This window comes from Falco biarmicus, chromosome 5 (genome assembly GCF_023638135.1).
Source record: "Falco biarmicus isolate bFalBia1 chromosome 5, bFalBia1.pri, whole genome shotgun sequence".
NCBI classification, from domain to species: Eukaryota; Metazoa; Chordata; class Aves; order Falconiformes; family Falconidae; genus Falco; species Falco biarmicus.
Genome location: NC_079292.1, coordinates 21,200,584 through 21,216,421, shown reverse-complemented (window position 1 = coordinate 21,216,421; position 15,838 = coordinate 21,200,584). Strand labels below are relative to the sequence as shown.

The following is a 15,838-nucleotide window of genomic DNA, read 5'->3' as shown; positions in this document are numbered from 1 at the left end:
AACCTTTCCCGATCTCACAAGTTGAACAACACTTTTTCACTTTCTTATTATCAGCAGTTATAGCCATCATCAAATTATCTCCAACAGTTAACTTGCATTCATCCTGCCAGTCTTTTCTCTGTCTTAAGTAAAAGAACAAATCTACATATGGCATTTCACTCCATTTCCCTTCTCTTTTACAGTACAGCATTAACTGCAGAATAGTGTTATAATTCAGTGTCCCATTTGTGGGCCATTTTTCCTGATCATCCAATATATACAGAGGCCACCAATTATTACAATACTCAATCATCTGGTTCTTTGGCAAATCATCATATAAATCTCCCCAACATGCCAACAAACATCCCGATGGAGAATTTTTTGGGATTTTGTCATTTACAGTAAGATTACCCATGCTTTTACTTTTAAACAACCGAGTTAACTTAGATGCCATGGTATAATTACTTACAGTACAATACACAATTATTCAACTCTGTCACTCCGATCTGTGGATCCAAACTCCACACTCGCTTTCATGCTCAATTGCACGTCTCACCCTTACAACCACAATCACACTTTTCCACAATTGTTACTTTGAACAAAGGTATGTAACACAATATTATACACTTCTTAGTTTTCTTCTCAATACACGACCAAAGTAAACACTTCCAAAAAAACCCCACCTTCTAACTTCTTGTCAGAGGCGCTACCTTAGAGAACACTACAGCATATAGGTTCTCTTGTCTACACGATTGTCCAACCCTGCAATAGCTTTTGCTTATGTCTTACGGGCAGACGCCTAGGCTTCTATTTCCACAAGGATCCTTTTAGTCCAACCCTGCGCAGCTTTCACCGCGACTGACAGGCAGACCTACTCAGTGGGACTCGAACCCACTGGTGGGACTCTAACCCACTCACTATAGTACACTTATTATAGTGGGACTCTAACCCACTTCCTCCAGTGCACTTACTTTAGTGGGACTCTAACCCACTTACTACAATTACAAAAAAAGAAGTGTCTTACCAAATTCCAAGGAACATCGCAAAGAGCCTTACAGATCGGGGATCGATGGGTATCCCCGAGAAATCCTTGGTGCCAGCTGGAACCAGTCAGGTCCCCGACTCCTCCGGTCTCCTTCAGTGAGGTCCCACCTGGGGTGCCAAAAACTGTTACCGAAATCTCGGAATGAAGAACTTATCAACACCAATGTGATGTAGATAAGCAGACACTTCTTTACTGGTGGCTGGGTGCGTGAGTGAGTCCTCTCACGATCAACGCACACCATGGTTCAAAATCATACACCTTATCTAGGACTTACTCATACACATTCATTAAGTATTCATGCATAAACATAGTATTTCCCGAAAATCATTAACATACTCTCCTCCCATATCCGATTCTGCACAGTAAAGGTTAGAAAGGTCTGGAAATGGGTCTGGTGTATTATTCGGGTAGGTGGTACATGAGTCGGTGGTCGCATTGTCCCCTGCCGGAGTTACCTTTCACTTAAGGTAACTGTTTCTTGGCAGGTAACTACAAGTTGCTTCACTCGACTCTCCCCAGTTCACATTAATTCTCATTTTGACATTTTAGTACATTCTCCTAGGTTACATATAAACAATCATCTTGAATCTTAAGTCTGTTATCTAAGTTCTAAACATTCCTACTAGGTGATTCTGACCAATTCCTTTGGCCTTGGTAAAGGGTTGTACAGAAGATTTCATAGCAGCTATTGCTGTACAAATACAAGTTTCACTAAAATATTTCTTATAACTCTATATTCCTATTAAAATAGCTCTATAAAATCAAATGTGGTTAATTAATCTAACTTATTAGCAAATCTGCAACAAGATGGGGTGCCTAGGACAGGGTGCTGCAGTCCAGGGGGAGTCTGGGGCAGGGCATCGGCTCCAGGCGAGGGCCCAAGGCAGGACATCGGGTCCGGCGGGGGCCTGGGGGAGTCCCGGGCAGAGTAACAGGGATCCTGAGATAGGATGGGGGAGTCTGGGGAGGGGTCTAGGTCAGGATAATGGGGATCCTAGGGAGGTCTGAGGCAGGATACTGGGGGTGGGGTGGGGGCCTGGGGCAGGATACGAGGGTCTGCGGTGGGGTCCTTGCCAGGACACCAGGGTCCAGGGGAATCCTGAAGGAGTCTGGGGCAGGATGCTGGGGCCCCGGGGGGGTCTAGGGCAGGATACTGGGGCCCGGAGGGGGAGTCCTGGGCGGGGAGTGGGTCCAGAGCAGGACACCGGCACCAGGAGCTCCGGGGGCGCTATGCCGGGGCCCCACGCTCCCTCGCTGCACGGCGTGCTGCGCATGCGCGACGCGCGGCCGCACCAAGCGCGGGGGTGGGGCCAGAGCGGCGGGGCGGGGCCATGGGGCGGGGCGGGGCCAGCGGGGCAGGGGCGGAGCTCGAAGGCACGGCTTGGGCGGGGCGACAGCGCAGTTGCCCGGGCGATGGTAGGCGGGGCTAAAGGAGGGGGCGTGTCCTGCGCAGTGGCGCATGCGTAGCGGCCACCGGTATCGGCGAGCCGGGTGCCGGTGCCGCCATGTCGGGCCGCGGGAAGCTGATCGCGGTGCTGGGGGATGAGGACACGGTGACCGGGTTCCTGCTGGGCGGCGTGGGCGAGCTGGACAAGCACCGGAAGCCCAACTTCCTGGTGGTGGAAAAGGAGACCAGCCTGGCCGAGATCGAGGAGACTTTCCGGTAGGCCCTGCGGCGGGGGGGGGGAGGGGGACCGCGGGGCCGGGCGGGAGGGCCAGGAATGGGGGGGGTCCTGGGGCCTAGGGTGGGTCCCAGGGGTGGAGGAGGTCTGGGGGTTGGGGAAGGTTCCCGGGGGATGGGATGTCCCGGGAGTGAGGGAGGCCAGCGACACGGGGTGGGTCCCGGCCAGGAGTCCCCGGTAGGGAGGAGGGGTCTGGAGCCGGACAGGGGGTCTCAGCAGTCCTTGGAGGGGGGGTCGGTGTCTCAGGGGTCCCTGTCAGGAGTCTGGTGCGAGGTGGGGGCGAAACCCCGGAGCCCTGGGGGTGGGGGGGAATGAATCACGGGGGTGCCTGGGGAGCCCAGTCCCTGACCCTCCCGTCCCGTCCCCAGGAGCTTCCTGAACCGGGAGGACATCGGGATCATCCTGATCAGCCAGTGCCTGGCAGAGCTGATCCGGCATGCAGTGGAGGCGCACGCCCGGCCCCTGCCCGCCATCCTGGAGATCCCCTCCAAGGAGCACCCCTACGACCCTGCCAAGGACTCTGTCCTGCGCCGTGCCCGCGGTGTCTTCAGCCCCGAAGACCTGCGCTAGGGACCCCTATGACACCACCCACCCACTCCGGGGTGCTGCTTAGGGGGGGGTCTGCGGGTGCTGGCACCCCAGCCTGGGGTCCTCAACCCACCCCAGGGTCCCCACACCACCCCAGCATGCTGCTGAGGGGGTCTGTGGGTGCTGGGGGGGTCCCAGCAGTGCCTGGTGACACTTGCTCAGCTGTCCCGTGACAAGCGCTGGAAGAGGAAGTGGCACTGCAGCCTTGCCTATCGCTGCCGGATCCTGCCGGATCCTTGCCCGCTGTGGCCGGTGAGGGCAAGGAGGACAACCTTGGAGGGATGTTGATGGTGGGGGACACCCCAAGGGCACCAGGCACTTGTGCTGTCACCGTGACCATGACCCGCCCCATTGGCAGCACCCTGGGAAGTGGGGCTGGTATTTATTGAACTCCCCGGTGTGCCCAAATGTCTTTTGTGTCTCCCCCTTCAGTGTCCCCAAGACATGCTGTCACTGTTCACTGCGTGCTCTGCTCTGTGGGTCGCACGGTGGGGCTGTGGGAGCTAACAGCGCCTGGAAGCTCGGTGTCTTCCTGGGAGGGTGAGGGTGGGGGGACTGGCATGTGGCATGGGGACACGCTGTGGGGTGTGGAGGGACAAGAACGGGGCACGTGGGAGGCTGTGGGGCACAGGGGGTGGACAGGCTGTATGTAGGACAAGGACACGCTACGGGGCACAGAGGGAGGACACATGCTATGGGGCACAGCAGGGGTGGAGAGAGTGGTGTGTCTTTAGGACATGCTGTGGGGCATGGGGGGAGGACAGGGACACGCTAGGCACAGGGTGGGGGGGGCAGGCCATGGTGTGGGGACATGGGACAGGGCTGTAGTTTGGGGACATGCTGTGGAGGGCAGAGACACGCTATGAGGCAAGTAAGGGGGACATGCTGTGGGACAGGGGGCAGAGGACAGGCCATGGTGTGGGCACTGGAGGGACTGGGATCCCCAGCAGGTGATTCCTCACACACACACCCCCAGCATCCTGCCCCCTAGCCCCAGGGGTATGTACCCCCCAGTTCCCCATGCCCACCCTCCCCCATGTCCCCATCCTCCCCATCCTGCTGGCAGTGGAATCAGGGTGTAGCAGCCCCCTGGGCTGGGGTGTGTGTCATTAGTACCTGGGGAACAGCTTGGGGGCCAGGTCTTCTATGTGTGTGTGTGTGTGTTCAGTGGGGACCCCCTCTGTCCCAGGGTGTGGGTCTGGCTATGACTGGGGCGGGGGTGGAAGTCCCCCAAACGCCTGGCTGCCCCCTAAGGTCGGCAGGACAGCACTGCAGTACTGGGCATATATACACATGTGTGGGCACACACATGCATGGCACACGTGTGCAGCTAGTTGCATGTGCAAAGAAAGCAGTTAGCCAATTGCACACATACACGTGCTTGCATGTGCAAATATGCATGCACACACCATGCATGCACACACAGCTGCATGCACAGATGTGCATGCATGCACACACATGCACATACATTCACATGCATGGCCACATGCACGAATACACATACATGTGCATGCAAATGTGCATACACACATTGCACATGCAAATGTGCATGCATGAATGCACACAAATACACAAATCTACACAGACACATACACGTGCACACACATGCACACAGACACACATGTATGCACACCTGTTTGCATGCACACCCCCCAACACACACCTGCCTGCACACCCATGCACCCGGGGGGGGCTGTGGGTGCCCCCGCCCATCCCCACGGCCGGACGTGTTGATCCTCTTTGTCCCCAAAGCAGCTTAGCGCAGCTCAGCACCAGGACGCCCCGACACCCGCCCTTGCACACAGACCCGGGTGTGCACACGGGTGCTCATGCCCTGACCCTGGCCCTTCGGGTGTGCACACGTGTGCCCACGCTTTGACCCCAGCCCTTGCACACGCACCCAGGTGTGCACGTGGGAGCTCATGCTCTGACACCCACCCTTGCACACACACACAAGTGTGCACAAGGACAGGGCGTGCAGGGCTGGGGCCACACGTGCACACACCCCTGTGCAGGCAGCCTGGCAGTGCAGGCAGGTCATGCAACAGGCAGTAGAAGCAGGCTGGCATGGCAGGTAGTGTGGGCAGCACAGGCAGTGCAGGCAGCCTGGCAGTGCAGGCAGCCTGGTAAGCAATACTCCAGGCATTGCAGGCAGTGCAGTCCCAGCAGCACAGGCAGTGAAGGCACGAATTCTGCCAGCTGTACAGATAGTGCAGGCAGGTCATACTTGCAGGTAGCAGAGACAGTGCAGATGGTGCAGGCAGGGGATGCTCCAGGCAGCACAGGAAGTACAGGCAGCAAAGATAGCACAGGCAGGGGAAGAAGTGCAGGCAGGTGAAGCTCCCAGACAGTGCAGGCAGCACAGGCAGTGAAGGCAGCTGATCTCCCCAGGCAGTGCAGGCAGCAGATACCTCAGGCAGTGCGGGCAGGAGACACCCCCAGGCAGCACAGGCAGGGTAGGCAGGCGGTATCCCGGGCAGGGCAGGCAGTGCGGGCAGCGCGGGCAGGGCAGGCAGCGCAGGCAGGGCAGCCCCGCCCGCCGCGGCTCAGCCCGCCGCCGCCCCCGCTGATCCGCCCCCCCGTCCCGGGCCGGGCAGGGGCAGCAGCGCCGGGGGCGGCGGCGCCGGGCAGGTAAGGGGGGGCCGGGCCGGGGGGGGGGGGGAACCGGGGGGCCGGGGGGGGGAACCGGGGCCCTGGGGTGGGGGTCCCGGGCCGGAGGGCAGCCTGCGAACGGGGGGTAGTCCAGACTCCTGGGTCCTCTGCCGGGGGGTGGGTCTGGCTGCGGCAGCGCGGGGGGACCCCCCGAGGGATCCCGGGGTAGGAGGGGACCCCGCGTCTCCCCTCTGCCCCCCAACGCGGGGGGGACCCAGCGGGGCAGCATGGGGACCCCCCCTATCCCGCTGTCGGGGGTGTCGGGGTGGCAGATGGGGAAAGCCCCCCTCCCCCTGCCCTAATTAGCCGCAGCTAATTGCGGGGGGGCGGGGGGGTTGGGGTGGCAGCACCAGCATCTGGCTGGTGGGGGCGCCATATGGTCCCCACCCCCACAGCCGGGGAGGCTGGAGGGGACCCCAGCCCTGCAGACCCCGCGGGGGTGCACAGCACAGGGTGTAGGGCACGCGGTGCGGGAGGGGACGGGGCGGGGGGTACGCAGCTGTCCCACAGGGAGCGGGGCCGGCCTGGCATAGGCACATCACCCCCTGCATCGCCGGGGCCCAGCCAGCCCCCAGTCCCCGAGGCTGGTGAGACCACCGGGACGGGGACACTCTGGTAACAGGGGCACCCAAGCACAGGGTCCTGTGGTGGGGACCCATGGGATGGGAACAGGGACGGGACATGGGCATGGGGACCCCAGGAGAAGGGAACCCTGGGGACAGGGACCCAAGGGTGGGGACAAGCATGAAGACCCCAAGGGAATAGGACCCTAGGGGAAGAGAACCAGGGATGGGGACCTGAGGGTGGCAGGCATGAGTCCATGGCTGATGGGACACAAAGGTGGGGGCACAGGGGGCAAGGGATGGGGACACAGAGCCGGGGTGCCAGCCCTGCTCCGTGCCAGCCCCACTCCTTCCTTCCCGGCTGCAGGCTGCCACCGAGGGCCCCGTCCCCGGTTCCCGGTCCCCATGGAGGCACCGTCCTGCCCGGCCCTCCTGGCTGCCTGCCTGGCACTGCAGCTGGCCACAGGTGAGCATGAGCAGAGGTGGCACTGAGGATGCTGGGGACACCGGGGGTGGTTGGGGGCATGGAGGTGGGAGGGACGCAGTGGCTGGTGAGGACAGTGACCTGGGCCATGGGGACCTGGGGAAGGGGACCCTGGGGGTGGAAGCCATGAGAGGTGGGGACCCAAGGAAGGGCATCCAAGGTACAGGGTCACCAGGGAATAGGGACCTGGGGAAGGGGAACCTGGAGGTGGAGACCGTGGAGGTGGCAACCATGAGAGATGGGGACCAAGGGGACAGGTTCACCAAGGAATGGGGGCCTGGGGAAGGAGACCCTGGAGTTGGGGACCCTACGTTATAGGGATCCTGGGAGTGGCAGCCATGAACAGGGACCCAGGGGATGGGGTCACCAGAGAGGGGGGACTTGAGGAAAGGGGCCCTGTAGTTGGGGACCCAAAGATGGGCATCTGTGTGTAGGGACCCTGGGGATGGGGACTTGAGAGTGAGGGACTTGAGGGCATGAGGACCAAAGGGTGGGGACCCAGGGGGATGCTGTGACCCAGAGATGGGGGTCCAGGGAGTGGGACACAGGTGACAGTGACCTAGAGGCATGGGGACTGAAGAGTGGGAAGTTGGGAGTGGGGATCATGGACATGGGGACCTTAAGGCGTGGGGACCTGGGCATGGGAATATGGGATGTGGGGAACCAGGGGCTGGGGACCCAAAGATGATCATCTAGGGGACGGGGACCTCAGGGATGGCAATCAGGAGCTGGAGACCCCTGGGGATGTGTACCCCATGGGCAGGGAGACAGGGGATGGCTGGACACACGTCCCTGTCCCTGACCCCACGGTGGCAGCAGCCTGGGGCGACGGGTGCAGCAGCTTTGGGAACCTGTTCACGGAGATCGCAGAGAACAGCGCCCATGGGAGCCTGGTGGCCCAGCTGCCGGCGGCAGGGGACACGGGCAGCGCTGGGCTCCAACTCTGCCTGGCTGGTGCCGACGCCATTTGGTTCTACCTGGATGGCCGCAGTGTGCGGCTCAACGTCTCGGCTGAGCGGGCCCTGGACCGTGAGGTGCTGCCACCACCCTGTTCCAGTGCACTGCCCTCCATCCTGCACCCATCATGCACCCTTGTGTGTCCACCTGCCTCCATCCTCTGTCCATCCTCCATCCACCTGCACCCACCCATCCTATGTCCATTCTCCATCCATCCTGCCTCCATCCACTTGCCTCCATCCTGCCTCTATCATGTGTCCACCTGCTTCCAGCCAGCATCCATCCTTCGGTCATCCTGACTCCACCCTGCACCCATCATGTGTCCAGCTGCATCCCTTCTCCATCTGCCATGTCTCTACCCACCTCCATCATGTGTTCATCTGCCTCCATCCTCCAACAGTCCAGCCTGAATCCTCTGTCCACCCTCTCCCCACCCTCCATCTATCCTCTGTCCATCCTCCATCCACCTTCTATCCATCCTCCGTCCATCCTCTGTCCATCTATCCATCCTACATCCATCCTGTGCTGCCCTCCATCTCGTGTCCGTGCTGTATCTACCTGCTACACCCTCATCCAGCCAGCACCTAGCCTGCACCTACCTGGGTGGGGGACTCCTTGGGGGTGGCCCCATGGGGCAGCCCTCCTGTGTCCCCCTGCCTGATGCCCCATCCCTTACAGGAGCTGGAGTCCCCGGTGTTGATGGTGGCCCTGACGTGTGCCGAGGATGGCTTCTCCCCGGTATGGCCACCATGTCCTTGGGAAGTCCAAGGGGCACTGGCTGCTCCATGGGGCATGGTCCCACTCTGGGTCACCCCTGTGTCCTCCCTCCATGTCCCCCGACAGGTTGAGTACCGGATCATCGTCCAGGTCCTCAATGAGAATGACAACCGGCCTCACTTCCAGGGAGCCACTGTCCTCACCCACAACATCAGCGAGGTGCCAGGACAGGGATGGGGACAGGGATGGGCACCAGGACAGGGATGGCCATGGCCATGGATTGGGGATGTAGATGGGGATGGGGATGGGGACAGGGATGGGGATGGCCACCGGGACAAGGGGTGGTTGTAGGCATGGGCATGGGGACAGGGATGAGGGTGAGGACAGGGATGGGGACAAGGATGCAGATGGGCACCAGGACAGGGGCATCATAAGCATGGCCATGGGGACAGGCTTGGGCACTGGGACAGGAATGGGGACACAGACAGCACTGGCCATGGGCACAGGCACAGGCATGGGAATAGGGATGGTGGGGATGGGGACTGGGCTGGTGCTGGGAGAAGGTGGGATGCCCAGGAGGGATGGGGATACTCAGGAAGGACAGGGACACCCAAGAGGGGTGGGGACAGCCAGAAGGGACAGAGGACACCCAAGAGGGATGGGGACACCTATATGGGTCTGGGGCCTCTGGCGTGTGTTTGGGGGTGCGGGTGGTGACGGGTCGGTGCCATCAGCTGGCGGCCGTGCACTCGGTGGTGTTCAGCACACAGGCAGAGGACGCGGACGGGGACACACTGATGTACGTCATCGACACGGCCTCGGTGAGCCCGGGGGCGGGGATGAGGGGGGATGCAAGGCCACGCGGGGGCGGCGGGGGGGGATGGGGCCATCTGCCAGCACTGAGCCCCTTGCCTGCCCCCAGCCCGACGCCAGGTTCTTCCGCATCGACCTGCCCAACAGCGGGAAGGTGGTGCTGGCACGTGCCCTTGACTTCGAGAGCAGGCAGCAGCTGGAGGTGGTGGTCACCGCCGTGGTGAGCCCCCCGTGACCGTGGGAGCCCCTGCCCACGCCAAACTGCTGACGTGGGGATGGGGACCCTGCACCTGCCCCGTGTCCCTGTGTCTCCTCATGCCCATGCCATTGCCACCCTGTCTCCAGGTAACCCCACTGCCATGGGTCTGAGGACCTCATGGTCATGCCATGTCCCCTCTGCCTAGCCCATCATATCCCTGCATCCCTCATGTCCCTACCATCTCCACCCTGTGTCCATGCAGCCCCACTGCCGTGGGTCTGGGGACTTCATGGACATGCTGTGTCACTGTGTCCCCTCTGCCCACACCATCTCCACCCCATGTCCATGCAGCCCCACTGCTGTGGGTCTGGGGGCCTTGCAGCCATGCCATGTTTCTGTGTCCTCTTTGCCCACCCCATCTCCACCCCACGTCCCTGCATCCCTCAAGTCCATGCCATCTCCACTGTGTGTTCCTGTGTCCCTTGTGCCCACTCCATCTCCACCCTATGTCCATGCAGCCCCACTGCTGTGGGTCTTCAGACTTCATGGATATGCTGTGTCACTGTGTCCCCTCATATCCCTGCCACCTCTACCCCACATCTCCCCTGTCCGCACCATCTCCATCCCAGGTCCCTACATTGCTTGTGCCCATGGCGTCTCCACCCTGTGCCCACGCAGCCCCACTGCTGTGAGTCTGGGGACCTTGCACCCACCCCATATCACTGTGTTCCCTCTGCCCATGCTATCTCCACCCCATGTCCATGCAGCCCTGCTGATGTGGGTCTGGGGACCTTGTGGATATGCTGTGTCCCTGTGTCCCCTCTGCCCATGCCATTTTTACATTTTACATGTCCCTGTGTCTCTTGTGTCCCTGCCATTTCCACCCCATGTCCCTGTGGCCCCTTATGCCCATTCCATCACCACCCCATGTCCATGCAGCGCCACTGCCATGCATCCGGGGACCTCATGGCCATGCCGTGTCACCTCTGCCCATCCCATGTCCCTGCATCCCCTCTTCCCACGCTGTCTCCACGCTATGCCTGTGCAGCCCCACTGCTGGGGCTCTTGGGACTTTGTGCCCATGACACATCCTTGGGGGCCCCCGTGCCCACCCCATACCCAGCACTTCCCACTGCCATGCCACAGGGACAGTGCACACGTGCGGGTGTGACCCTCACCCCAGCACGGCCCCCCCATGCCCGCTGGCCTATCCCCACTGTCCCTGCTAATTGGGGGTGACATGATCCCGTCAGCCCCTGGCACCTGCCCTCAATCCCCCTCATTTCCTTAATGGGCCACTGGCACCTGCCCCCCCGCACCAGTGGGCACCGCTTGGGGGGGGCACCACCCCTGTCCCACCCACCAGCACCCCATACCCAGGGCTGAGACCTCTGGGAACCCCCACCATGTCCTGAACTGGTGACCTCATTCCTGCTGCAGCGTGGGGGTTCATGTCACATGGGTGTCCCTGTCCCCTGGAGGTCCCTGTGCCCTGGCCAGGCAGCACCCCTCCCATTTTCCAGCAGACTCAGTGGCTCAGCACAGGCAGGGCTTGCCCCCCAGCAGGGGAGCCATCTGCCCCCAGGGCATCCATCCATCCGTCCATCCGTGTGTCTGTCCCCAGGAGATGAACACCAAGGAGCGGTTCAATGCCTCTGCCCACATCCGGGTGAATGTACTGGATGGGGATGACCAGTACCCCCAGTTCCTGCCCTGCACTCCCCGCACCCACCATGGCCTCACCATCTGCACCAGCCCCATCTACACCGCCAATGTCACAGAGGGCCAGCTCCAGGTGGGGACATGGGGATGCTGGGGGTGGGTGGCCAGGTGGGGGGAGTCCTGCAGGGCTGAGCTGGCTGTGTCCCCCCCACCCAGGGGGGACCCCTGAGCTTCAGCCCTGGCTCTGTCTACGCTGAGGACGGGGACAGGGGCTTGAGGGCGGCCATCACCTACTCCCTGCTGGCAGGTATGGGCACAGGTGGGCAGGGACACGGGTGGGCAGGGACATGTGGGCATGGGTGGGTAGGGATACACGGACACATGGACACAGGTGGGCAGGGACATATGGGCAGGGCACAAAGACATAGGTGGGCATCGGTGGGTGGGTGTGCATGGGCAGGGACACCCAGACACGGGTGGGAAGGTACACGGGTGGGTGTGGGTAGGCATGGCTGGGTGGGTATGAGTGGGCATGGACATGGGTGGGCAGAGCTGGCCACAGTGCCTGGGGTTAGGGGTTCACAGGGCAGTGCCCTCCTGCACCCCCCAGTCCCTGGGGCAGGCAGTGCCGGGGGGGTCTGTGTCGGAGGGTGGGTGCAGGCACAATCCAATTGCCAGGATCCAATGGGACCTTGCAAGTGCAAATTGTATAAAGGGATTGAGAAGGGGGGGGCCTAATCCAACCCCCCCGTTACAGGGGGGGCTGCAGCGTGACTGGGGCGGGAGGGCACACTCTGGCACACCCAAGGGTGCTCCAGCACCTGAGGGGTTAAACACCCCGTATTGGTGTTCAGTGGGTTAATAAGGGACACACACACACACCATGTGCCCCTCCAAAATAGGGGGGGTGCCCTCCCAGCCCTGGGGGGCCAGGTATGAAGGTGAGGGGGATGACACACACATTAGGGACCCTCCCTCAGGAATGGCCAGGGCAGGGGGGGGAGTTTCCCACAATGCCTTTTGGCAGGGTGTGGGTGACGGGGTGTGGGGGGTTCCCCAGTTTAGCCTCAGTGGGGGCGTGTGTGTGTGTCCTCAGGGCAGGAGAGCGGCCGCTTTCACATCGACAACATGACAGGAGCCATCACGCTGCTGCAGGCGGTGGAGAGCAGCCGGAGCACACCTGCTATCAGCCTCAGCATCATGGTGGGGGGCTGGAGGGGCTGGGGGTCCCTGGGGTGGTGGGTGCTGAGGGACACCCATGGCGTGGGGGCTGGGGTGCTGCCAGGCAGCACCCATGGATGCAGGAGACTGGGTGGCAGCGGGTCAGACCTGGGTGTCCCCCACCCCTCAGACCTGGGTCCTCCCCTTAACACCCCCACCCCCCCAGGCCTCGCAGGTAAACGACGCCAACAAGTATGCAGTGACACAGGCGGTGGTGCGGGTGCTGGCTGCCAACCGGCACCCGCCACGCTTCGCCCACCCGATGTACCAGGCCTTCGTCCCCGCTGGCGCCCGTGAGGCTGCCCTCCTCCTCACCTTCGGTGGCCACGTGCTGGCCCTGCGCGCCCATGACCCTGACTTCCCTGAGGTGGGAGACCAGTGGGCGAGCGGGCGGGGGTCTGGGCAGGGGATGCAGGCAGGGATGCCAGTGGGGATGCGGGCAGGGGTCTGGGCAGGGGATGCAGGTAGGAATGCAGATGGGGATGTGGGCAGCGGTCTGGGCAGGGGATGCAGGCAGGGATGCCGGTGGGGATGCGGGCAGGAGTCTGAGCAGTGTATGTGGGCAGGGATGCAGGCAGGGGATGCAGGTAGGGGCACAGGCAGGGATGTAGGCAAGGGTGCAGGCAGGGTTGCAGGTGGGGATGTGGGCAGGGCATGCAGGCAGGAGATGAGGGCAGGGGATGAGGACAGGGGTTTGGGCAGGGCTGTAGGCAGGATGCTCAGCAGGGTGCCCCCCCCCCCCCCCCCCACGCAGGGTGTGAACCCCCAGGTGCAGTACAGCCTGCGCCCCAGCACCAACCACAGCCAGCTCTTCCAGGTGATGCCCAACGGGCTGTTGGTGGCCCGCGCCGACCGCCTGCGGCCTGCCCAGACCTACCGCCTGCAGGTGGGACATGGCGGGGCAGGGGGGCACCAGGGTTGGGGGACACAGGGGACACTGGGAGGCATTAGGGTCACCAGGGCTGGGGGGCGCTGGGGGGCTGGGGGTACTGAGGGCTAGGAGACACTGGGGGAAGAACCCAAGTGTCTGGGGGCAGGGCAGGAGGGACCCTGTGTCCCCCCTCTGGTGTCACTGCCTTGTCCCCAGGTGCTGGCAAGGGATGAGGAGTCGGGGGAGACAGCGAACACCACAGTGGAGCTGGAGGTGCTGTGGCCAGGGCAGGCGGGTACGGAGTGGGGGGGGCTGTCTGTGCCCCCATGGGGATCCCCTCCTGCCCCATTGCCCTGTGACCCCCCCCAGGGTCCCCCCTGCCCCTTTGCCCTGTGACACCACCCCCAGGGTCCCCCCCGCCCCTTTGCCCTGTGACCCGCCATGGGATGGGGTCCCGTCTTGCCCCATAGCTTAGTGACACACACCGCCTGGGTCCCCTCCTGCCCCAAAGCACCAAGGCCCCCCCCAGCAATGGGGTCCCCCCTGCCCCTTTGCCCTGTGACCCGCCATGGGATGGGGTCCCGTCTTACCCCATAGCTTAGTGACACACACCCCCAGGGTCCCCTCCTGCCCCAAAGCACCAAGGCCCCCCCCAGCAATGGGGTCCCCCCTGTCAGGCCCCCCCAACCCCCAGCAGCGTGCCCCCCCCCCCCCCACTCTCACCTGTCCCCACAGCCCCACGGGACCCTTCAGAGATGGGGCCAGGCCGGAGCTCGGTGAACACGGCAGTGCTAGCAGGGGGGCTGGGGGCCCTGTTGCTCCTCACCGCCGCCAGCCTCTTCCTCGTCATGAGGCTGATGAAGAAGCGCCAGCGGCAGCAGGAGACAGCTGACCGGGCAGCACTGGCCATCGAGAAGCACCCCAACGTGGTAGGGGCCTCCCAAAAGCCCCCCCACAGCCCAACATCCCCCAGCACCCACCCTGCACCCCCCAACACCCCCGGACCCCCAGTTCTCCCTGCACCCCAAGCCCCCCCATCCTGTCCCTGACCACCACCCCCAGCTATATTCCTAGCTCTACAGCGCGGGGGGTGGGGGTGGTGTCTTCAAAAGTAGAGTCGAGCTGGGAAGGGCAGGGGCCCCTCCGTGCCTCAGTTTCCCCACCTGACGCCTCTGTCCCTCTCTCCGCTCCCACAGAGCCTGAGGTGGTTCCAGCCGGTGAGTGCTGGGGGTGGTTCCAGCCGCTGACACCCCCCCCCCCCCCCAAGGGTGGGGAGACTGCCCTGACAACCCCCTCACAAAGGGTGCTGGGGCAGGGGCAGCACAGCATCACCCTGTTCTGAGCCCCCCCAAAAGGGTGCTGGGGGGTCCCTGTGCCGGTGCAGGGTGCCGGGGGGGTGACCCATGGTGGGGGTGGGTCCCATGGGGGGGACCCCTGACCCCTCTGTACCCCCCTGCAGGTCCCTGCCGGCAAGTCGTCCCCGAGCCCCCCCAACCTCTACTACCCCAACGAGGGGTACAGTGAGGGGGGCGAGGCCGCCCCACCACCACCACCACCACCGCCACCACCACCACCACCGCCTCCCCCTCCGCCTGCCCCCCAGCTCCCCCCAGTCCCCAAACCCCAGGCAAACTCAGTGGGGCGGCCGGGGGGGTCCCCGGGGGGATCCCCACAGGAGTCTCCTCCCCCTGCTCCAGCCAGCCCCCCCAGCCCGAGCGAGGTGGTGGGGGGCGGCGGGGAGGCAGGGGGCAGCCCTGCAGTGGGGGGGTCGGCGCGGGGGGCCCCCAGCGGTGCTGCCAGCGCTGGAGGAGGTGAGCGAGGAGAGCCTGGAGGAGGCGGCGATGGGGGGCCCCAGGGTGCCCCCCACCCTGCTGCAGCTGCTGGAGGACTCCATCGAGTGCTGAGGGGGGGGCGCAGGGTGGCCGGGGGGAGCGCAGCTGCTGTCGCGATGGCACCAATAAACACCTGGAGCGACAGCGGGGGCTCCCTGGGGCGGGGAGGCACTGGAGGGGGGGTCACAGCCCCCAGCCGGAGGCACTGGGATGCACTGGGGGTTCGGGCCCCCTCCGGCTCCGCTCGCCCCCGGCGCGCCCCCACGTGGCATCTCCCGCGCTCCCGTTCCCTCCGCCACGCCCCGGGGCGGGGCCACCATCGTCCCGCCCCTTAAAGGCCCCGCGCGCGTGAAGCGGGCGCTGCCCCACGGCCCGGCCGCGCGAGTCCCGGGGTGCCACGGGGTTTGGGTGCTGGGACGCCGGGGTGCGGAGGGCCTTGGGGTCCCTGGGTACCATGAGGGTCCATGGGTGTCCGCTGGCTGCCACAAGGGTCCCTAAGCACCATGGGGGTCCTTGGTGTTGCCATGGGGTTCTTGTCCCGTGCATGGGGTGGGGGTGTCGTGGGCTTTGAGT

General features: G+C 63.3%; 2 protein-coding genes across 2 annotated transcripts; both read left to right on the top strand.

Annotated features, from left to right (window-relative positions):
- The first annotated feature begins 2,447 nt into the window (after positions 1-2,447).
- ATP6V1F (ATPase H+ transporting V1 subunit F) lies at positions 2,448-3,754 on the top strand. The gene is made up of 2 exons (XM_056341283.1): positions 2,448-2,687; positions 3,075-3,754. The coding sequence occupies exons 1-2, from the start codon at positions 2,530-2,532 to the stop codon at positions 3,274-3,276; spliced, it is 360 nt and encodes a 119-aa protein (XP_056197258.1). The 5' UTR covers positions 2,448-2,529; the 3' UTR covers positions 3,277-3,754.
- A 2,673-nt stretch (positions 3,755-6,427) lies between these two features.
- Positions 6,428-15,675, top strand: LOC130150368 (cadherin-related family member 5-like). Its single transcript, XM_056341276.1, has 16 exons — positions 6,428-6,533; positions 6,877-6,975; positions 7,810-8,027; positions 8,629-8,688; positions 8,794-8,886; positions 9,402-9,488; positions 9,590-9,700; positions 11,304-11,474; positions 11,558-11,648; positions 12,438-12,544; positions 12,729-12,929; positions 13,317-13,448; positions 13,650-13,728; positions 14,169-14,362; positions 14,630-14,650; positions 14,893-15,675. The coding sequence occupies exons 2-16, from the start codon at positions 6,915-6,917 to the stop codon at positions 15,598-15,600; spliced, it is 2,334 nt and encodes a 777-aa protein (XP_056197251.1). The 5' UTR covers positions 6,428-6,533; positions 6,877-6,914; the 3' UTR covers positions 15,601-15,675.
- The last annotated feature ends 163 nt before the right edge of the window (positions 15,676-15,838 follow it).

What these genes read in the sequence shown, in the direction of transcription:
- ATP6V1F (XM_056341283.1), top strand. Translation starts at nt 2,530, where the DNA reads ATGTCGGGCCGCGGGAAGCTGATCGCGGTGCTGGGGGATGAGGACACG. An exon ending in GAGATCGAGGAGACTTTCCG is followed by an intron (nt 2,688 to 3,074) that starts GTAGGCCCTGCG and finishes TCCCGTCCCCAG; the next exon opens with GAGCTTCCTGAACCGGGAGG.
- LOC130150368 (XM_056341276.1), top strand. Translation starts at nt 6,915, where the DNA reads ATGGAGGCACCGTCCTGCCCGGCCCTCCTGGCTGCCTGCCTGGCACTG. An exon ending in ACGTCATCGACACGGCCTCG is followed by an intron (nt 9,489 to 9,589) that starts GTGAGCCCGGGG and finishes GCCTGCCCCCAG; the next exon opens with CCCGACGCCAGGTTCTTCCG. An exon ending in CACCTACTCCCTGCTGGCAG is followed by an intron (nt 11,649 to 12,437) that starts GTATGGGCACAG and finishes GTGTGTCCTCAG; the next exon opens with GGCAGGAGAGCGGCCGCTTT.